The sequence below is a fragment of the Salvelinus fontinalis genome, chromosome 40, assembly GCF_029448725.1.
Source record: "Salvelinus fontinalis isolate EN_2023a chromosome 40, ASM2944872v1, whole genome shotgun sequence".
Classification (NCBI taxonomy): domain Eukaryota; kingdom Metazoa; phylum Chordata; class Actinopteri; order Salmoniformes; family Salmonidae; genus Salvelinus; species Salvelinus fontinalis.
The window spans coordinates 2,633,978-2,658,444 of record NC_074704.1 but is presented as its reverse complement, the minus strand read 5'-3'; the positions used below and the strand labels follow the sequence as shown (position 1 = coordinate 2,658,444).

Below are 24,467 nucleotides of genomic sequence, written 5' to 3'. Positions count from 1 at the left end.
CTGAATCACACACCAGCATCACTAACTATATATTACTACTGAATCACACACCAGCATCACTAACTATATATTACTACTGAATCACACACCAACATCACTCACTATATATTACTACTGAATCACACACCAGCATCACTAACTATATATTACTACTGAATCACACACCAGCATCACTAACTATATATTACTACTGAATCACACACCAGCATCACTAACTATATGTTACTACTGAATCACACACACCAGCATCACTAACTATATATTACTACTGAATCACACACCAACATCACTAACTATATATTACTACTGAATCACACACCAACATCACTCACTATATATTACTACTGAATCACACACCAGCATCACTCACTATATATTACTACTGAATCACACACCAGCATCACTAACTATATATTACTACTGAATCACACACCAGCATCACTAACTATATATTACTACTGAATCACACACCAGCATCACTAACTATATATTACTACTGAATCACACACCAGCATCACTAACTATATATTACTACTGAATCACACACCAACATCACTCACTATATATTACTACTGAATCACACACCAGCATCACTAACTATATATTACTACTGAATCACACACACCAGCATCACTAACTATATATTACTACTGAATCACACACCAACATCACTAACTATATATTACTACTGAATCACACACCAACATCACTCACTATATATTACTACTGAATCACACACCAGCATCACTAACAATATATTACTACTGAATCACACACCAACATCACTAACTATATATTACTACTGAATCACACACCAGCATCACTAACTATATATTACTACTGAATCACACACCAACATCACTAACTATATATTACTACTGAATCACACACCAACATCACTAACTATATATTACTACTGAATCACACCAGCATCACTAACTATATATTACTACTGAATCATATCACTAACTAACTATATATTATTAAATGTTACTCCTCATTCACACACCAACATCACTAACTAACTATATATTATTAAATGTTACTCCTCATTCACACACCAACATCACTAACTAACTATATATTATTAAATGTTACTCCTCATTCACACACCAACATCACTAACTATATATTATTAAATGTTACTCCTCATTCACACACCAACATCACTAACTATATATTATTAAATGTTACTCCTCATTCACACACCAACATCACTAACTAACTATATATTATTAAATGTTACTCCTCATTCACACACCAACATCACTAACTACATGTTATTAAATGTTACTCCTCATTCACACACCAACATCAATAACTAACTATATATTATTAAATGTTACTCCTCATTCACACACCAACATCAATAACTAACTATATATTATTAAATGTTACTCCTCATTCACACACCAACATCACTAACTAACTATATATTATTAAATGATACTCCTCATTCACACACCAACATCACTAACTAACTATATATTATTAAATGTTACTCCTCATTCACACACCAACATCACTAACTAACTATATATTATTAAATGTTACTCCTCATTCACACACCAACATCAATAACTAACTATATATTATTAAATGTTACTCCTCATTCACACACCAACATCAATAACTAACTATATATTATTAAATGTTACTCCTCATTCACACACCAACATCAATAACTAACTATATGTTATTAAATGTTACTCCTCATTCACACACCAACATCAATAACTAACTATATATTATTAAATGTTACTCCTCATTCACACACCAACATCAATAACTAACTATATATTATTAAATGTTACTCCTCATTCACACACCAACATCAATAACTAACTATATATTATTAAATGTTACTCCTCATTCACACACCAACATCACTAACTATATATTACTACTGAATCACACACCAGCATCGCTAACTATATATTACTACTGAATCACACACCAGCATCACTAACTATATATTACTACTGAATCACACACCAGCATCACTAACTATATATTACTACTGAATCACACACCAGCATCACTAACTATATATTACTACTGAATCACACACCAGCATCACTAACTATATATTACTACTGAATCACACACCAACATCACTAACTATATATTACTACTGAATCACACACCAACATCACTCACTATATATTACTACTGAATCACACACCAGCATCACTAACTATATATTACTACTGAATCACACACCAGCATCACTAACTATATATTACTACTGAATCACACACCAGCATCACTAACTATATATTACTACTGAATCACACACCAGCATCACTAACTATATATTACTACTGAATCACACACCAACATCACTCACTATATATTACTACTGAATCACACACCAGCATCACTAACTATATATTACTACTGAATCACACACCAGCATCACTAACTATATATTACTACTGAATCACACACCAGCATCACTAACTATATGTTACTACTGAATCACACACACCAGCATCACTAACTATATATTACTACTGAATCACACACCAACATCACTAACTATATATTACTACTGAATCACACACCAACATCACTCACTATATATTACTACTGAATCACACACCAGCATCACTCACTATATATTACTACTGAATCACACACCAGCATCACTAACTATATATTACTACTGAATCACACACCAGCATCACTAACTATATATTACTACTGAATCACACACCAGCATCACTAACTATATATTACTACTGAATCACACACCAGCATCACTAACTATATATTACTACTGAATCACACACCAACATCACTCACTATATATTACTACTGAATCACACACCAGCATCACTAACTATATATTACTACTGAATCACACACACCAGCATCACTAACTATATATTACTACTGAATCACACACCAACATCACTAACTATATATTACTACTGAATCACACACCAACATCACTCACTATATATTACTACTGAATCACACACCAGCATCACTAACAATATATTACTACTGAATCACACACCAACATCACTAACTATATATTACTACTGAATCACACACCAGCATCACTAACTATATATTACTACTGAATCACACACCAACATCACTAACTATATATTACTACTGAATCACACACCAACATCACTAACTATATATTACTACTGAATCACACCAGCATCACTAACTATATATTACTACTGAATCATATCACTAACTAACTATATATTATTAAATGTTACTCCTCATTCACACACCAACATCACTAACTAACTATATATTATTAAATGTTACTCCTCATTCACACACCAACATCACTAACTACATGTTATTAAATGTTACTCCTCATTCACACACCAACATCAATAACTAACTATATATTATTAAATGTTACTCCTCATTCACACACCAACATCAATAACTAACTATATATTATTAAATGTTACTCCTCATTCACACACCAACATCACTAACTAACTATATATTATTAAATGATACTCCTCATTCACACACCAACATCACTAACTAACTATATATTATTAAATGTTACTCCTCATTCACACACCAACATCACTAACTAACTATATATTATTAAATGTTACTCCTCATTCACACACCAACATCAATAACTAACTATATATTATTAAATGTTACTCCTCATTCACACACCAACATCAATAACTAACTATATATTATTAAATGTTACTCCTCATTCACACACCAACATCAATAACTAACTATATGTTATTAAATGTTACTCCTCATTCACACACCAACATCAATAACTAACTATATATTATTAAATGTTACTCCTCATTCACACACCAACATCAATAACTAACTATATATTATTAAATGTTACTCCTCATTCACACACCAACATCAATAACTAACTATATATTATTAAATGTTACTCCTCATTCACACACCAACATCACTAACTATATATTACTACTGAATCATATCACTAACTAACTATATATTATTAAATGTTACTCCTCATTCACACACCAACATCAATAACTAACTATATATTATTAAATGATACTCCTCATTCACACACCAGCATCACTAACTATATATTATTAAATGATACTCCTCATTCACACACCAACATCACTAACTATATATTATTAAATGTTACTCCTCATTCACACACCAGCATCACTAACTATATATTATTAAATGATACTCCTCATTCACACACCAACATCACTAACTATATATTATTAAATGATACTCCTCATTCACACACCAGCATCACTAACTACATGTTATTAAATGTTACTGCCCCTCCCGCTCTATTCATCCCCTCTCTTCCCCACCTCATGTTCTCTCTCTCCACCTCCATCAGTCTGTTTGTTCTCTCTCTCCACCTCCATCAGTCTGTGTTTGTTCTCTCTCTCCACCTCCATCAGTCTGTTTGTTTTCTCTCTACACCTCCATCAGTCTGTTTGTTTTCTCTCTCCACCTCCATCAGTCTGTTTGTTCTCTCTCCACCTCCCTCCATCAGTCTGTTTGTTCTCTCTCTCCACCTCCATCAGTCTGTGTTTGTTCTCTCTCTCCACCTCCATCAGTCTGTTCTCTCTCTCCACCTCCATCAGTCTGTTTGTTTTCTCTCTCCACCTCCCTCCATCAGTCTGTTTGTTCTCTCTCTCCACCTCCATCAATCTGTTTGTTCTCTCTCCACCTCCATCAGTCTGTTTGTTCTCTCTCTCCACCTCCATCAGTCTGTGTTTGTTCTCTCTCTCCACCTCCATCAGTCTGTTTGTTCTCTCTCCACCTCCATCAGTCTGTTTGTTCTCTCTCTCCACCTCCATCAGTCTGTTTGTTCTCTCTCCACCTCCCTCCATCAGTCTGTGTTTGTTCTCTCTCTCCACCTCCATCAGTCTGTTTGTTTTCTCTCTCCACCTCCATCAGTCTGTTTGTTCTCTCTCCACCTCCCTCCATCAGTCTGTTTGTTCTCTCTCTCCACCTCCATCAGTCTGTTTGTTCTCTCTCTCCACCTCCATCAGTCTGTGTTTGTTCTCTCTCTCCACCTCCATCAGTCTGTTTGTTCTCTCTCCACCTCCCTCCATCAGTCTGTTTGTTCTCTCTCTCCACCTCCATCAGTCTGTTTGTTCTCTCTCTCCACCTCCATCAGTCTGTGTTTGTTCTCTCTCTCCACCTCCATCAGTCTGTTTGTTCTCTCTCCACCTCCATCAGTCTGTTTGTTCTCTCTCTCCACCTCCATCAGTCTGTGTTTGTTAACTCTCTCCACCTCCATCAGTCTGTTTGTTTTCTCTCTCCACCTCCCTCCATCAGTCTGTGTTTGTTCTCTCTCTCCACCTCCATCAGTCTGTTTGTTCTCTCTCTCCACCTCCATCAGTCTGTGTTTGTTCTCTCTCTCCACCTCCATCAGTCTGTTTGTTTTCTCTCCACCTCCATCAGTCTGTTTGTTATCTCTCTCCACCTCCATCAGTCTGTTTGTTCTCTCTCTCCACCTCCATCAGTCTGTGTTTGTTCTCTCTCTCCACCTGCATCAGTCTGTTTGTTTTCTCTCTCCACCTCCATCAGTCTGTTTGTTCTCTCTCTCCACCTCCATCAGTCTGTGTTTGTTCTCTCTCCACCTCCATCAGTCTGTTTGTTCTCTCTCTCCACCTCCATCAGTCTGTGTTAGTTCTCTCTCCACCTCCATCAGTCTGTTTGTTATCTCTCTCCACCTCCCTCCATCAGTCTGTGTTTGTTCTCTCTCTCCACCTCCATCAGTCTGTTTGTTCTCTCTCTCCACCTCCATCAGTCTGTTTGTTCTCTCTCTCCACCTCCATCAGTCTGTTTGTTCTCTCTCTCCACCTCCATCAGTCTGTTTGTTCTCTCTCTCCACCTCCATCAGTCTGTTTGTTCTCTCTCTCCACCTCCATCAGTCTGTTTGTTATCTCTCTCTACCTCCATCAGTCTGTTTGTTCTCTCTCTCCACCTCCATCAGTCTGTTTGTTCTCTCTCTCCACCTCCATCAGTCTGTTTGTTCTCTCTCTCCACCTCCATCAGTCTGTTTGTTATCTCTCTCTACCTCCATCAGTCTGTTTGTTCTCTCTCTCCACCTCCATCAGTCTGTGTTTGTTCTCTCTCTCCACCTGCATCAGTCTGTGTTAGTTCTCTCTCCACCTCCATCAGTCTGTTTGTTCTCTCTCTCCACCTCCATCAGTCTGTTTGTTCTCTCTCTCCACCTCCATCAGTCTGTTTGTTCTCTCTCTCCACCTCCATCAGTCTGTTTGTTCTCTCTCTCCACCTCCATCAGTCTGTTTGTTCTCTCTCTCCACCTCCATCAGTCTGTGTTTGTTCTCTCTCTCCACCTCCATCAGTCTGTTTGTTCTCTCTCTCCACCTCCATCAGTCTGTTTGTTTTCTCTCTCCACCTCCATCAGTCTGTGTTTGTTCTCTCTCTCCACCTCCATCAGTCTGTTTGTTCTCTCTCTCCACCTCCATCAGTCTGTGTTTGTTCTCTCTCCACCTCCCTCCATCAGTCTGTTTGTTCTCTCTCTCCACCTCCATCAGTCTGTTTGTTCTCTCTCTCCACCTCCATCAGTCTGTTTGTTATCTCTCTCCACCTCCCTCAATCAGTCTGTTTGTTCTCTCTCTCCACCTCCATCAGTCTGTTTGTTCTCTCTCCACCTCCCTCCATCAGTCTGTTTGTTCTCTCTCCACCTCCCTCCATCAGTCTGTTTGTTCTCTCTCCACCTCCATCAGTCTGTTTGTTATCTCTCTCCACCTCCATGAGTCTGTGTTTGTTCTCTCTCCACCTCCCTCCATCAGTCTGTTTGTTCTCTCTCTCCACCTACCTCAATCAGTCTGTTTGTTCTCTCTCTCCACCTACCTCAATCAGTCTGTTTGTTCTTTCTCTCCACCTACCTCAATCAGTCTGTTTGTTCTCTCTCTCCACCTACCTCAATCAGTCTGTTTGTTCTTTCTCTCCACCTCAATCAGTCTGTTTGTTCTTTCTCTCCACCTCCCTCCATCAGTCTGTTTGTTCTCTCTCCACCTCCCTCCATCAGTCTGTTTGTTCTCTCTCTCCACCTCCATCAGTCTGTTTGTTCTCTCTCTCCACCTCCATCAGTCTGTTTGTTATCTCTCTCTACCTCCATCAGTCTGTGTTTGTTTTCTCTGATTGATAGCAATCAGATGTTCTTTTTCAGAGTTCTGGAATCTCCCTCTCTCAGAAATCTGCTTTTTGCCATGACTACAGTTGCCTGGCAACTGCCAGTAACCAAGGATCGACTGAGGCTGAAAAAAGCGGTCTGTCTCTCACACACACACACAAAGTAGATGTAGAATGGTGATGTCACTGTAGCCATGGAAACCCCCGAGCAAGGATTTTTTTATGTCACTAAAAACTCCCTTTTCCTCTTCTCTCTCCTCTCCCTCCCTCCATCCCAGTCTCCTTCCATCCTTCTCCTCACTCCCAGATCCATCCCAGTCTCCTTCCATCCCTCTCCTCACTCCCAGATCCATCCCAGTCTCCTTCCATCCCTCTCCTCACTCCCAGATCCATCTCTCCTCTCCTCACTCCCAGATCCATCTCTCCTCTCCTTCCATCCTTCTCCTCACTCCCAGATCCATCTCTCCTCTCCTTCCATCCTTCTCCTCACTCCCAGATCCATCTCTCCTCTCCTCTCTCCCAGATCCATCTCTCCTCTCCTCACTCCCAGTTCCATCTCTCCTCTTCTCAGTGATTAAATTAGCATGAAGAAAAGAGGACGTGCGGAGACAGGAACACACACACACACACACACAGGAACACACACACACAGGAACACACACACACACAGAGAGACACAGGAACACACACACACACACACACACACACACAGGAACACACACACACGTAGACACACACACACACACACACACACACACACACACAAACAAAGACACGGTGTGTGTAACGTCAGTGGTTATATCTGGGCCACAAAGAAAGAGGCGGGGTGGTGTGTGTGTGTGTGTGTTCCTGTTTCTGTGAAAGAACAGAGATCCTGTCACTGTCACCGCCGCACACACACACACGAAGAGCTGCATTAGCTCCTAGGGCTTTAGCTCAACTGGCTAACAGTCACAGGGTTCAACCTCAGTCTGTCACACAGACTCCTGGCCCAGTAGATCTCTATAATGTGTTCTGGGGTGAAGTTTCCCCTCGGTACAGACCTGGGATCAGCTTCCCCTAGGTACAGACCTGGGATCAGCTTCCCCTAGGTAGAGACCTGGGATCAGCTTCCCCTAGGTAGAGACCTGGGATCAGCTTCCCCTAGGTACAGACCTGGGATCAACTTCCCCTAGGTAGAGACCTGGGATCAGCTTCCCCGAGGTAGAGACCTGGGATCAGCTTCCCCTAGGTACAGACCTGGGATCAGCTTCCCCTAGGTACAGACCTGGGATCAGCTTCCCCTAGGTACAGACCTGGGATCAGCTTCCCCTAGGTACAGACCTGGGATCAGCTTCCCCTAGGTACAGACCTGGGATCAGCTTCCCCTAGGTACAGACCTGGGATCAGCTTCCCCTAGGTACAGACCTGGGATCAGCTTCCCCTAGGTACAGACCTGGGATCAGTTTCCCCTAGGTACAGACCTAGGATCAGTTTCCCCTAGGTACAGACCTGAGATCAGCTTCCCCTATCAAATCAAATCAAATTTTATTAGTCACATACACATGGTTAGCAGATGTTAATGCGAGTGTAGCGAAATGCTTGTGCTTCTAGTTCCGACAATGCAGTAATAACAACAAGTAATCTAACCTAACAATTCAGCAACTACTACCTTATACACGCAAGTGTAAAGGGATAAAGAATATGTACATAAAGATATATGAATGAGTGATGGTACAGAACGGCATAGGCAAGGTGCAGTACATGGTATAGAGTACGGTATATACCTATGAGATGAGTACTGTAGGGTATGTAAACATAAAGTGGCATAGTTTAAAGTGGCTAGTGGTCCATGTATTACATAAGATGGCAAGATGCAGTAGATGATATAGAGTACAGTATATACATATACATAAGAGATGTGTAATGTAGGGTATGTAAACATTATATTAGGTGGCATTGTTTAAAGTGGCTGGTGGTACATTTTTACATAATTTCCATCAATTCCCATTTTTAAAGTGGCTGGAGTTGAGTCAGTATGTTGGCAGCGGCCGCTAAATGTTAGTGGTGGCTGTTTAACAGTCTGATGGCCTTGAGATAGAAGCTGTTTTTCCGTCTCTCGGTCCTTGCTTGGATGCACCTGTACTGACCTCGCCTTCTGGATGATAGCGGGGTGAACAGGCAGTGGCTTGGGTGGTTGTTGTCCTTGATGATCTTTATGGCCTTCCTGTGACATCGGGTGGTGTAGGTGTCCTGGAGGGCAGGTAGTTTGCCCCGGGTGATGCGTTCTGCCGACCTCACTACCCTCTGGAGAGCCTTACGGTTGTGTGCGGAGCAGTTGCCGTACCAGGCGGTGATACAGCCCGACAGGATGCTCTCGATTGTGCATCTGTAGAAGTTTGTGAGTGCTTTTGGTGACAAGCCGAATTTCTTCAGCCTCCTGAGGTTGAAGAGGCGCTGCTGCGCCTTCTTCACAACGCTGTCTGTGTGGGTGGACCAATTCAGTTTGTCCGTGATGTGTACACCGAGGAACTTAAAACTTTCCACCTTCTCCACTACTGACCCGTCGATGTGGATAGGGGGGTGCTCCCTCTGCTGTTTCCTGAAGTCCACAATCATCTCCTTTGTTTTGTTGACGTTGAGTGTGAGGTTATTTTCCTGACACCACACTCCGAGGGCCCTCACCTCCTCCCTGTAGGCCGTCTCGTCGTTGTTGGTAATCAAGCCTACCACTGTAGTGTCGTCCGCAAACTTGATGATTGAGTTGGAGGCGTGCATGGCCACGCAGTCGTGGGTGAACAGGGAGTACAGGAGAGGGCTCAGAACGCACCCTTGTGGGGCCCCAGTGTTGAGGATCAGCGGGGTGGAGATGTTGTTACCTACCCTCACCACCTGGGGGCGGCCCGTCAGGAAGTCCAGGACCCAGTTGCACAGGGCGGGGTCGAGACCCAGGGTCTCGAGCTTGATGACGAGTTTGGAGGGTACTATGGTGTTAAATGCTGAGCTGTAGTCGATGAACAGCATTCTCACATAGGTATTCCTCTTGTCCAGATGGGTTAGGGCAGTGTGCAGTGTGGTTGCGATTGCGTCGTCTGTGGACCTATTGGGTCGGTAAGCAAATTGGAGTGGGTCTAGGGTGTCCGGTAGGGTGGAGGTGATATGGTCCTTGACTAGTCTCTCAAAGCACTTCATGATGACGGAAGTGAGTGCTACGGGGCGGTAGTCGTTTAGCTCAGTTACCTTAGCTTTCTTGGGAACAGGAACAATGGTGGCCCTCTTGAAGCATGTGGGAACAGCAGACTGGGATAAGGATTGATTGAATATGTCCGTAAACACACCAGCCAGCTGGTCTGCGCATGCTCTGAGGACGCGGCCGGGGATGCCGTCTGGGCCTGCAGCCTTGCGAGGGTTAACACGTTTAAATGTTTTACTCACCTCGGCTGCAGTGAAGGAGAGCCCGCAGGTTTTGGTAGCGGGCCGTGTCAGTGGCACTGTATTGTCCTCAAAGCGGGCAAAAAAGGTATTTAGCCTGTCTGGGAGCAAGACATCTTGGTCCGTGACGGGGCTGGTTTTCTTTTTGTAATCCATGATAGACTGTAGACCCTGCCACATACCTCTTGTGTCTGAACTGTTGAATTGCGATTCAATTTTGTCTCTGTACTGGGACTTAGCCTGTTTGATAGCCTTGCGGAGAGAATAGCTACACTGTGTGTATTCGGTCATGTTTCCGGTCACCTTGCCCTGGTTAAAAGCAGTGGTTCGCGCTTTCAGTTTCACGCGAATGCTGCCGTAAATCCACGGTTTCTGGTTTGGGAATGTTTTAATCGTTGCTGTGGGTACGACATCGTCAATGCACTTCCTAATGAACTCGCTCACCGAATCAGCATATTCTTCAATGTTGTTGTTGGACGCAGTGCGGAACATATTCCAATCCGCGTGATCGAAGCAGTCTTGAAGCGTGGAATCAGATTGGTCGGACCAGCGTTGAACAGACCTGAGCGCGGGAGCTTGTAGTTTTAATTTCTGTTTGTAGGCTGGAATCAACAAAATGGAGTCGTGGTCAGCTTTTCCGAAAGGAGGGCGGGGGAGGGCCTTATATGCGTCGCGGAAGTTAGTATAACAATGGTCCAGAGTTTTGCCAGCCCTGGTAGGACAATCGATGTGCTGATAGAATTTAGGGAGTTTTGTTTTTAGATTAGCCTTGTTAAAATCCCCAGCTACGATGAATGCAGCCTCAGGGTGTGTGGTTTCCAGTTTACAGAGAGTCAGATAGAGTTCGTTCAGGGCCATCGATGTGTCTGCTTGGGGGGGAATATATACGGCTGTGATTAAAACCGAAGAGAATTCCCTTGGTAGATAATGCGATCGACATTTGATTGTGAGGAGTTCTAGATCAGGTGAACAGAATGACTTGAGTTCCTGAGTGTTGTTATGATGGTCACACCACGTCTCGTTAATCATGAGGCATACCCCCCCGCCCCTCTTCTTACCAGAAAGATGTTTGTTTCTGTCTGCGCGATGCGTGAAGAAACCAGCTGGCTGCACCGACTCCGTTAGCGTCTTTTGAGTTAGCCATGTTTCCGTGAAGCAGAGCACGTTGCAATCCCTGATGTCTCTCTGGAATGTTACCCGTGCTCGGATTTCATCGACCTTATTGTCAAGAGACTGGACATTGGCGAGTAGTATGCTAGGGAGTGGAGCGCGATGTGCCCGTCTCCGAAGCCTGACCAGGAGACCACTACGTTTTCCCCTTTTCCGGCGTCGTGTAGCTTCGCCGGATCAGGTCCATTGTATTGGGTGGAAGGCAAAACACTGGATCCGTTTCGGGAAAGTCATATTCCTGGTAGGAACGGTGGTTAGTTGACGTTAATCGTATATTCAGTAGTTCCTCCCGACTGTATGTAATGAAATCTAAGATCACCTGGGGTACCAATGTAAGAAATAACAAATAGAAAAACAGAATACTGCATATTTTCCAAGGAACGCGAAGCGAGGCTGCCATCTCGCTCGGCGCCGGAAGTTACCTAGGTAGAGACCTGGGATCAGCTTCCCCTAGGTACAGACCTGGGATCAGCTTCCCCTAGGTACAGACCTGGGATCAGCTTCCCCTAGGTACAGACCTGGGATCAGCTTCCCCTAGGTACAGACCTGGGATCTGCTTCCCCTAGGTACAGACCTGGGATCAGCTTCCCCTAGGTACAGACCTGGGATCAGCTTCCCCTAGGTACAGACCTGGGATCAGCTTCCCCTAGGTACAGACCTGGGATCAGCTTCCCCTAGGTACAGACCTGGGATCAGCTTCCCCTAGGTACAGACCTGGGATAAGCTTCCCCTAGGTACAGACCTGGGATCAGTTTCCCCTCTCCCAATCTTAACATTAACCATTAGTGGATAAAACGCATAACTGACCCAAGACCAGCGTCTAGCAGCAACATCAACCTTTTCCCTATACAGTAGGTAAAGGTTGTCCCTCTAGTCTCTAAACACTATAATGTAGGTTGAGTTTGTCCCTCTCTAGTCTCTAAACACTATAATGTAGGTAGAGGTTGTCCCTCTCTAGTCTCTAAACACTATAATGTAGGTAGAGGTTGTCCCTCTCTAAACACTATAATGTAGGTAGAGGTTGTCCCTCTCTAGTCTCTAAACACTATAATGTAGGTAGAGGTTGTCCCTCTCTAAACACTATAATGTAGGTAGAGGTTGTCCCTCTCTAGTCTCTAAACACTATAATGTAGGTAGAGGTTGTCCCTCTCTAGTCTCTAAACACTATAATGTAGGTAGAGGTTGTCCCTCTCTAGTCTCTAAACACTATAATGTAGGTAGAGGTTGTCCCTCTCTAGTCTCTAAACACTATAATGTAGGTAGAGGTTGTCCCTCTCTAGTCTCTAAACACTATAATGTAGGTAGAGGTTGTCCCTCTCTAAACACTATAATGTAGGTAGAGGTTGTCCCTCTCTAGTCTCTAAACACTATAATGTAGGTAGAGGTTGTCCCTCTCTAGTCTCTAAACACTATAATGTAGGTAGAGGTTGTCCCTCTCTAGTCTCTAAACACTATAATGTAGGTAGAGGTTGTCCCTCTCTAGTCTCTAAACACTATAATGTAGGTAGAGGTTGTACCTCTCTAGTCTCTAAACACTATAATGTAGGTAGAGGTTGTCCCTCTCTAGTCTCTAAACACTATAATGTAGGTTGAGGTTGTCCCTCTCTAGTCTCTAAACACTATAATGTAGGTAGAGGTTGTCCCTCTCTAGTCTCTAAACACTATAATGTAGGTAGAGGTTGTCCCTCTCTAGTCTCTAAACACTATAATGCAGGTAGAGGTTGTCCCTCTCTAGTCTCTAAACACTATAAAGTAGGTAGAGGTTGTCCCTCTCTAGTCTCTAAATACTATAATGTAGGTAGAGGTTGTCCCTCTCTAGTCTCTAAACACTATAATGTAGGTAGAGGTTGTCCCTCTCTAGTCTCTAAACACTATAATGTAGGTAGAGGTTGTCCCTCTCTAGTCTCTAAACACTATAATGTAGGTAGAGGTTGTCCCTCTCTAGTCTCTAAACACTATAATGTAGGTTGAGGTTGTCCCTCTCTAAACACTATAATGTAGGTTGAGATTGTCCCTCTCTAAACACTATAATGTAGGTTGAGGTTGTCCCTCTCTAGTCTCTAAACACTATAATGTAGGTAGAGGTTGTCCCTCTCTAGTCTCTAAACACTATAATGTAGGTAGAGGTTGTCCCTCTCTAGTCTCTAAACACTATAATGCAGGTAGAGGTTGTCCCTCTCTAGTCTCTAAACACTATAAAGTAGGTAGAGGTTGTCCCTCTCTAGTCTCTAAATACTATAATGTAGGTAGAGGTTGTCCCTCTCTAGTCTCTAAACACTATAATGTAGGTAGAGGTTGTCCCTCTCTAGTCTCTAAACACTATAATGTAGGTAGAGGTTGTCCCTCTCTAGTCTCTAAACACTATAATGTAGGTAGAGGTTGTCCCTCTCTAGTCTCTAAACACTATAATGTAGGTAGAGGTTGTCCCTCTCTAGTCTCTAAACACTATAATGTAGGTTGAGGTTGTCCCTCTCTAAACACTATAATGTAGGTTGAGGTTGTCCCTCTCTAGTCTCTAAACACTATAATGTAGGTAGAGGTTGTCCCGCTCTAGTCTCTAAACACTATAATGTAGGTTGAGGTTGTCCCTCTCTAGTCTCTAAACACTATAATGTAGGTTGAGGTTGTCCCTCTCTAGTCTCTAAACACTATAATGTAGGTAGAGGTTGTCCCTCTCTAGTCTCTAAACACTATAATGTAGGTTGAGGTTGTCCCTCTCTAGTCTCTAAACACTATAATGTAGGTAGAGGTTGTCCCTCTCTAGTCTCTAAACACTATAATGTAGGTAGAGGTTGTCCCTCTCTAGTCTCTAAACACTATAATGTAGGTTGAGGTTGTCCCTCTCTAAACACTATAATGTAGGTTGAGATTGTCCCTCTCTAAACACTATAATGTAGGTAGAGGTTGTCCCTCTCTAGTCTCTAAACACTATAATGTAGGTTGAGGTTGTCCCTCTCTAGTCTCTAAACACTATAATGTAGGTAGAGGTTGTCCCTCTCTAGTCTCTAAACACTATAATGTAGGTAGAGGTTGTCCCTCTCTAGTCTCTAAACACTATAATGTAGGTTGAGGTTGTCCCTCTCTAGTCTCTAAACACTATAAAGTAGGTTGAGGTTGTCCCTCTCTAAACACTATAATGTAGGTTGAGGTTGTCCCTCTCTAAACACTATAATGTAGGTAGAGGTTGTCCCTCTCTAGTCTCTAAACACTATAATGTAGGTAGAGGTTGTACCTCTCTAGTCTCTAAACACTATAATGTAGGTAGAGGTTGTCCCTCTCTAGTCTCTAAACACTATAATGTAGGTAGAGGTTGTCCCTCTCTAGTCTCTAAACACTATAATGTAGGTAGAGGTTGTCCCTCTCTAGTCTCTAAACACTATAATGTAGGTAGAGGTTGTCCCTCTCTAGTCTCTAAACACTATAATGTAGGTAGAGGTTGTACCTCTCTAGTCTCTAAACACTATAATGTAGGTAGAGGTTGTCTCTCTCTAGTCTCTAAACACTATAATGTAGGTAGAGGTTGTCCCTCTCTAGTCTCTAAACACTATAATGTAGGTAGAGGTTGTCCCTCTCTAGTCTCTAAACACTATAATGTAGGTAGAGGTTGTCCCTCTCTAGTCTCTAAACACTATAATGTAGGTAGAGGTTGTCCCTCTCTAGTCTCTAAACACTATAATGTAGGTAGAGGTTGTACCTCTCTAGTCTCTAAACACTATAATGTAGGTAGAGGTTGTCCCTCTCTAGTCTCTAAACACTATAATGTAGGTAAAGGTTGTCCCTCTCTAGTCTCTAAACACTATAATGTAGGTAGAGGTTGTCCCTCTCTAGTCTCTAAACACTATAATGTAGGTAGAGGTTGTCCCTCTCTAGTCTCTAAACACTATAATGTAGGTAGAGGTTGTCCCTCTCTAGTCTCTAAACACTATAATGTAGGTAGAGGTTGTCCCTCTCTAAACACTATAATGTAGGTAGAGGTTGTCCCTCTCTAGTCTCTAAACACTATAATGTAGGTAGAGGTTGTGCCTCTCTAGTCTCTAAACACTATAATGTAGGTTGAGGTTGTCCCTCTCTAGTCTCTAAACACTATAATGTAGGTAGAAGTTGTCCCTCTCTAGTCTCTAAACACTATAATGTAGGTAGAGGTTGTCCCTCTCTAGTCTCTAAACACTATAATGTAGGTAGAGGTTGTCCCTCTCTAAACACTATAATGTAAGTAGAGGTTGTCCCTCTCTAGTCTCTAAACACTATAAAGTAGGTAGAGGTTGTCCCTCTCTAGTCTCTAAACACTATAATGTAGGTAGAGGTTGTCCCTCTCTAGTCTCTAAACACTATAATGTAGGTAGAGGTTGTCCCTCTCTAGTCTCTAAACACTATAATGTAGGTAGAGGTTGTCCCTCTCTAGTCTCTAAACACTATAATGTAGGTTGAGGTTGTCCCTCTCTAGTCTCTAAACACTACAATGTAGGTAGAGGTTGTACCTCTCTAGTCTCTAAACACTATAATGTAGGTAGAGGTTGTCCCTCTCTAGTCTCTAAACACTATACTGTAGGTAGAGGTTGTCCCTCTCTAGTCTCTAAACACTATAAAGTAGGTAGAGGTTGTCCCTCTCTAGTCTCTAAACACTATAATGTAGGTAGAGGTTGTCCCTCTCTAAACACTATAATGTAGGTAGAGGTTGTCCCTCTCTAGTCTCTAAACGCTATAATGTAGGTAGAGGTTGTCCCTCTCTAGTCTCTAAACACTATAATGTAGGTAGAGGTTGTCCCTCTCTAGTCTCTAAACACTATAATGTAGGTAGAGGTTGTCCCTCTCTAGTCTCTAAACACTATAATGTAGGTAGAGGTTGTCCCTCTAGTCTCTAAACACTATAATGTAGGTTGAGGTTGTCACTCTCTAGTCTCTAAACACTATAATGTAGGTAGAGGTTGTCCCTCTCTAGTCTCTAAACACTATAATGTAGGTAGAGGTTGTCCCTCTCTAGTCTCTAAACACTATAATGTAGGTAGAGGTTGTCCCTCTCTAGTCTCTAAACACTATAATGTAGGTAGAGGTTGTACCTCTCTAAACACTATAATGTAGGTAGAGGTCGTCCCTCTCTAGTCTCTAAACATTATAATGTAGGTAGAGGTTGTCCCTCTCTAGTCTCTAAACACTATAATGTAGGTAGAGGTTGTCCTTCTCTCTAGTCTCTAAACAATATAATGTAGGTAGAGGTTGTCCCTCTAGTCTCTAAACACTATAATGTAGGTAGAGGTTGTCCCTCTAGTCTCTAAACACTATAATGTAGGTAGAGGTTGTCCCTCTCTAGTCTCTAAACACTATAATGTAGGTAGAGGTTGTCCCTCTCTAAACACTATAATGTAGGTAGAGGTTGTCCCTCTCTAAACACTATAATGTAGGTAGAGGTTGTCCCTCTCTAGTCTCTAAACACAATAATGTAGGTAGAGGTTGTCCCTCTCTAGTCTCTAAACACTATAATGTAGGTAGAGGTTGTCCTTCTCTAAACACTATAATGTAGGTAGAGGTTGTCCCTCTCTAGTCTCTAAACACTATAATGTAGGTAGAGGTTGTCCCTCTCTAAACACTATAATGTAGGTAGAGGTTGTCCCTCTCTAGTCTCTAAACACTATAATGTAGGTTGAGGTTGTCCCTCTCTAGTCTCTAAACACTATAATGTAGGTAGAGGTTGTCCCTCTCTAGTCTCTAAACACTATAATGTAGGTAGAGGTTGTCCCTCTCTAAACACTATAATGTAGGTTGAGGTTGTCCCTCTCTAGTCTCTAAACACTATAATGTAGGTAGAGGTTGTCCCTCTCTAGTCTCTAAACACTATAATGTAGGTAGAGGTTGTCCCTCTCTAAACACTATAATGTAGGTAGAGGTTGTCCCTCTCTAAACACTATAATGTAGGTTGAGGTTGTCCCTCTCTAGTCTCTAAACACTATAATGTAGGTAGAGGGCGTCCCTCTCTAGTCTCTAAACACTATAATGTAGGTTGAGGTTGTCCCTCTCTAGTCTCTAAACACTATAATGTAGGTAGAGGTTGTCCCTCTCTAGTCTCTAAACACTATAATGTAGGTAGAGGTTGTCCCTCTCTAGTCTCTAAACACTATAATGTAGGTTGAGGTTGTCCCTCTCTAGTCTCTAAACACTATAATGTAGGTAGAGGTTGTCCCTCTCTAGTCTCTAAACACTATAATGTAGGTTGAGGTTGTCCCTCTCTAGTCTCTAAACACTATAATGTAGGTAGAGGTTGTCCCTCTCTAGTCTCTAAACACTATAATGTAGGTAGAGGTTGTCCCTCTCTAATCTCTAAACACTATAATGTAGGTAGAGGTTGTCCCTCTCTAGTCTCTAAACACTATAATGTAGGTAGAGGTTGTCCCTCTCTAGTCTCTAAACACTATAATGTAGGTAGAGGTTGTACCGCTCTAAACACTATAATGTAGGTAGAGGTTGTCCCTCTCTAGTCTCTAAACACTATAATGTAGGTAGAGGTTGTACCGCTCTAAACACTATAATGTAGGTAGAGGTTGTCCCTCTCTAGTCTCTAAACACTATAATGTAGGTAGAGGTTGTACCGCTCTAAACACTATAATGTAGGTAGAGGTTGTCCCTCTCTAGTCTCTAAACACTATAATGTAGGTAGAGGTTGTCCCTCTCTAGTCTCTAAACACTATAATGTAGGTAGAGGTTGTCCCTCTCTAAACACTATAATGTAGGTAGAGGTTGTCCCTCTCTAGTCTCTAAACACTATAATGTAGGTAGAGGTTGTCCCTCTCTAAACACTATAATGTAGGTAGAGGTTGTCCCTCTCTAGTCTCTAAACACTATAATGTAGGTTGAGGTTGTCCCTCTCTAGTCTCTAAACACTATAATGTAGGTAGAGGTTGTCCCTCTCTAGTCTCTAAACACTATAATGTAGGTAGAGGTTGTCCCTCTCTAGTCTCTAAACACTATAATGTAGGTAGAGGTTGTCCCTCTCTAAACACTATAATGTAGGTAGAGGTTGTCCCTCTCTAGTCTCTAAACACTATAATGTAGGTTGAGGTTGTCCCTCTCTAGTCTCTAAACACTATAATGTAGGTAGAGGTTGTCCCTCTCTAGTCTCTAAACACTATAATGTAGGTTGAGGTTGTCCCTCTCTAGTCTCTAAACACTATAATGTAGGTAGAGGTTGTCCCTCTCTAGTCTCTAAACACTATAATGTAGGTAGAGGTTGTCCCTCTCTAGTCTCTAAACACTATAATGTAGGTAGAGGTTGTCCCTCTCTAAACACTATAATGTAGGTAGAGGTTGTCCCTCTCTAGTCTCTAAACACTATAATGTAGGTAGAGGTTGTCCCTCTCTAGTCTCTAAACACTATAATGTAGGTAGAGGTTGTCCCTCTCTAGTCTCTAAACACTATAATGTAGGTAGAGGTTGTCCCTCTCTAGTCTCTAAACACTATAATGTAGGTAGAGGTTGTCCCTCTCTAGTCTCTAAACACTATAATGTAGGTAGAGGTTGTCCCTCTCTAGTCTCTAAACACTATAATGTAGGTAGAGGTTGTCCCTCTCTAGTCTCTAAACACTATAATGTAGGTAGAGGTTGTCCCTCTCTAGTCTCTAAACACTATAATGTAGGTTGAGGTTGTCCCTCTCTAGTCTCTAAATACTATAATGTAGGTAGAGGTTGTCCCTCTCTAAACACTATAATGTAGGTAGAGGTTGTCCCTCTCTAGTCTCTAAACACTATAATGTAGGTAGAGGTTGTCCCTCTCTAATCTCTAAACACACTGCACCTGGCCTGAATACAGGGACTTCCTCCTTCCTCTCTCACTCTCTCCATCTCTACTCTCTCTCTTTCCACCTCTCTCCATTTCTACCCTCTCTCTCTTTCTCTCCATCTCTACCCTCTCTCGATCTCTTTCCACCCCTCTCTCTCTCTTTCCATTTCTACCCATCTCTCTTACTCTCCATCTCTACTCTCCCTCTTTTCACCTCTCTCTCACTCTCTCCAATTCTACCCCTCTCTCTCCCTCTTTCCACCTCTCTCTCACTCTCTCTTTCCATTTCTACCCCTCTCTCCATCTCTACCCTCTCTCTCTCTTTCCACCCCTCTCTCACTCTCTCTTTCCATTTCTACCCCTCTCTCTCCATCTCTACCCTCTCTCTCTCTCTACCTCTCTCTCTTTCTATTTCTACCCCTCTCTCTTTCTCTCCATCTACCCTCCCTCTCTCTCCTTCCATCTCTACCCCTCGCTCTCCCCACCATCCCTCCATCCATCCCCACGCAATCCCCCCTCCGTCCTCCGTCCTCCATCCATCCATCCCTCCCTCCCTCTCCCCACCATCCCTCCATCCCTCTCCCCATCATCCCTCCATCCCTCTCCCTATCATCTCTCCATCCCCCCATATACAGACAGTTGGCAGTTCTGTTAATTAGGTTATCAAGCTGTCTGTTAATGACCTGAGCCCCAGGCCACACACATGGCCAGGCCAGACCAACAGATCACAGAGCCAAAGCCCAGCAGGGCTACACCTAGTCCAGACTCTGTGTGTGTGACACTCTCTCTTTCTGACTGCAGTATACTGTCTGTCTGTCCATCTGTAGTCAGTGTGTCCAGACCTGTCTGTCTGTCTGTCTGTAGTCAGTGTGTCCAGACCCGTCTGTCTGTCTGTAGTCAGTGTGTCCAGACCCGTCTGTCTGTCTGTAGTCAGTGTGTCCAGACCTGTCTGTCTGTCTGTAGCCAGTGTGTCCAGACCTGTCTGTCTGTCTGTAGCCAGTGTGTCCAGACCTGTCTGTCTGTCTGTAGCCAGTGTGTCCAGACCTGTCTGTCTGTCTGTAGCCAGTGTGTCCAGACCTGTCTGTCTGTCTGTAGTCAGTGTGTCCAGACCTGTCTGTCTGTAGTCAGTGTGTCCAGACCTGTCTGTCTGTAGTCAGTGTGTCCAGACATGTCTGTCTGTAGTCAGTGTGTCCAGACATGTCTGTCTGTAGTCAGTGTGTCCAGACCTGTCTGTCTGTAGTCAGTGTGTCCAGACCTGTCTGTCTGTAGTCAGTGTGTCCAGACCTGTCTGTCTGTAGTCAGTGTGTCCAGACCTGTCTGTCTGTAGTCAGTGTGTCCAGACCTGTCTGTCTGTAGTCAGTGTGTCCAGACCTGTCTGTCTGTAGTCAGTGTGTCCAGACCTGTCTGTCTGTCTGTAGCCAGTGTGTCCAGACCTGTCTGTCTGTCTGTAGCCAGTGTGTCCAGACCTGTCTGTCTGTCTGTAGTCAGTGTGTCCAGACCTGTCTGTCTGTAGTCAGTGTGTCCAGACCTGTCTGTCTGTCTGTAGTCAGTGTGTCCAGACCTGTCTGTCTGTAGTCAGTGTGTCCAGACCTGTCTGTCTGTAGTCAGTGTGTCCAGACCTGTCTGTCTGTAGTCAGTGTGTCCAGACCTGTCTGTCTGTAGTCAGTGTGTCCAGACCTGTCTGTCTGTAGTCAGTGTGTCCAGACCTGTCTGTCTGTAGTCAGTGTGTCCAGACCTGTCTGTCTGTAGTCAGTGTGTCCAGACCTGTCTGTCTGTAGTCAGTGTGTCCAGACCTGTCTGTCTGTAGTCAGTGTGTCCAGACCTGTCTGTCTGTAGTCAGTGTGTCCAGACCTGTCTGTCTGTAGTCAGTGTGTACAGACCTGTCTGTCTGTAGTCAGTGTGTCCAGACCTGTCTGTCTGTAGTCAGTGTGTCCAGACCTGTCTGTCTGTAGTCAGTGTGTCCAGACCTGTCTGTCTGTAGTCAGTGTGTCCAGACCTGTCTGTCTGTAGTCAGTGTGTCCAGACCTGTCTGTCTGTAGTCAGTGTGTCCAGACCTGTCTGTCTGTAGTCAGTGTGTCCAGACCTGTCTGTCTGTAGTCAGTGTGTCCAGACCTGTCTGTCTGTAGTCAGTGTGTCCAGACCTGTCTGTCTGTAGTCAGTGTGTCCAGACCTGTCTGTCTGTAGTCAGTGTGTCCAGACCTGTCTGTCTGTAGTCAGTGTGTCCAGACCTGTCTGTCTGTAGTCAGTGTGTCCAGACCTGTCTGTCTGTAGTCAGTGTGTCCAGACCTGTCTGTCTGTAGTCAGTGTGTCCAGACCTGTCTGTCTGTAGTCAGTGTGTCCAGACCTGTCTGTCTGTAGTCAGTGTGTCCAGACCTGTCTGTCTGTAGTCAGTGTGTCCAGACCTGTCTGTCTGTAGTCAGTGTGTCCAGACCTGTCTGTCTGTAGTCAGTGTGTCCAGACCTGTCTGTCTGTAGTCAGTGTGTCCAGACCTGTCTGTCTGTAGTCAGTGTGTCCAGACCTGTCTGTCTGTAGTCAGTGTGTCCAGACCTGTCTGTCTGTAGTCAGTGTGTCCAGACCTGTCTGTCTGTAGTCAGTGTGTCCAGACCTGTCTGTCTGTAGTCAGTGTGTCCAGACCTGTCTGTCTGTAGTCAGTGTGTCCAGACCTGTCTGTCTGTAGCCAGTGTGTCCAGACCTGTCTGTCTGTAGTCAGTGTGTCCAGACCTGTCTGTCTGTAGTCAGTGTGTCCAGACCTGTCTGTCTGTAGTCAGTGTGTCCAGACCTGTCTGTCTGTAGTCAGTGTGTCCAGACCTGTCTGTCTGTAGTCAGTGTGTCCAGACCTGTCTGTCTGTAGTCAGTGTGTCCAGACCTGTCTGTCTGTAGTCAGTGTGTCCAGACCTGTCTGTCTGTAGTCAGTGTGTCCAGACCTGTCTGTCTGTAGTCAGTGTGTCCAGACCTGTCTGTCTGCTTCAATAGAAAGTGGCGTAGTAGTACAGGAGGATAGTAACAATACGACTACCTATCTGTCATCTCCTCTCACAGTTTACACACACACACACACACACACACACACACACACACAGACACACACACACACACAGACACACACACACACACACACACACAGACACACACACACACACACACACACACACACACACACACACACACACACACACACACACACACACACACACACACAGTGACCTAGGCTAACTTTGATTGAACTATCCACCAATAGTCAGATGTATACAACCACTCTGCTTACTGACAAAACTGGGGTAAGCACACACACACACACACACACACACACACACAGTGACCTAGGCTAACTTTGATTGAACTATCCACCAATAGTCAGATGTATACAACCACTCTGCTTACTGACAAAACTGGGGTAAGCACACACACACACACACACACACACACACACACACACACACACACACACACACACACACACACACACACACGGCCCTAGTAAAAGTCCACTGGTGTAAATGCATCAGTATGATGTTGTCATCTGATGATATTACTACTTTAAATCAGAAGCCATGGAAACAACGTGTCCATGCTAGTGCAGCCTGTACAAGGAAACGGATATAAAATAGATTAGTAGAAGTGATACGTTCCCGCGCGGTCCTTTCGGTTCACGCGGGGCTGTAGAGGGAGTCGGTATTATCGATAAGGACCATAATCGGTATTCATTATTATACTGTAAAACAGATCATCTCCCAGGCGACGTAGACAGAACTCAGATATTCAACCATTCCAGCCGTTTTCCACCTCTTTATCATTGTATTGTTATTGTATTGTTATTGCATTATTATCATATTGTAATGAAACAGCAGGGAGCAGGTCTCGAACCCTCGACCTTCAAGCCCGAAGTCCAGCGCGCCATTGACTGTGCCGCAAAAGCCTGCTCGTGCGGCAGAGTCGATATCCGCGTTTATAAACCCAGGGTCGTTACACTATTGTACTAAATAATAGCGTTACATAAACCAAACTACTATAGGAGCAGCTGTCATAGTGAGTCCCAAATAGGTGCGCAACATCACAGCTGGTTATTGTGCGATATGTGTCTGTTCGGCTTATCAAACCCAACACATTCACGTTGATACAACGTCTACTAACTGGGCGTCACGATGTGTACACATTTACGTGCAAATTATTTAAAAAACAAAACCCACATACCTTACAAGATTCATTTAAAATGTGAAAAAAAAGCAACAGTTGACGTAGAGACGTGGTGTAATGATATAAAAAATGTTGCCTTCAGTGTTGTGTGTTTGAGCAGCGCTGTTTCTCGTCCTGTCTTGATTTAGTTTATTCCAGCGGTGTGTTGCTACTAGCTATCTAAAATACATCTAAGCCACGGAAGATGCTGCTGCTGATGATGCTGGTGATCACCGACTACCGAGTATCCGGGAAGCCGCGGTGCTGCAGCGACGATATATGTTGCTAGACCCAGAACAGGCTACACCCGGAAGTGCGAACGATGGAAACGGTTTCCAGGGGAAACAGTCTTCCTGCGTCGCGGGAGAAAAAAAATAAAATAATAAATTAATACATCTTTCTTTTTTTTTTTACGGATTCGGTAATGGTTCAATCTGGATCCAAGTCGTGATGTTGTTTTAAGCGGCCAGAGATACTGGGTTGGAGAATATTTGGTTCTTTCTCTTTGTTTTCTAGAACAAAACGGACGGCTACAGCAGCAAGTCAGAATTTCTGTTATCATAATGTATCGTAATATTTAACATAAAAACACCTCCAGCAAAGCTTGAGCAAAACATCTATTTCCAAGACGTTTGGTAGTTTATCAACGTTGTGTGTACTGAATGTAGCCGTTAGATGGCGTGAGTCCGACACCTAAACAAAACAAAAGGGCTCTGAATGTGAGTGTCTGAATGATTTACGTGATGAGTTTATATAAAACTGCGGTCTGAAACTCGGCGTGTCTCGACATTTTCATAACACTTGCTAGTTG

The 24,467-nt window shown here is 43.4% G+C and overlaps 1 protein-coding gene across 2 annotated transcripts in view; it reads right to left on the bottom strand.

The window, feature by feature from the left end:
- The window catches only part of LOC129839657 (monocyte to macrophage differentiation factor 2-like), a 57,476-nt gene extending 33,133 nt beyond the window's left edge, over positions 1 to 24,343 (bottom strand). The window contains exon 1 of one of the 2 annotated variants that reach the window (XM_055907201.1): positions 23,675 to 24,343. In XM_055907201.1, coding sequence (XP_055763176.1) covers positions 23,675 to 23,688 — 14 coding nt within the window. In that variant the 5' untranslated portion in view covers positions 23,689 to 24,343. Of the gene's footprint in view, positions 1 to 4,325; positions 6,144 to 23,674 lie in introns of those variants that run through there. The other variant, XM_055907200.1, reaches the window with a different exon arrangement.
- Positions 24,344 to 24,467: the final 124 nt, after the last annotated feature.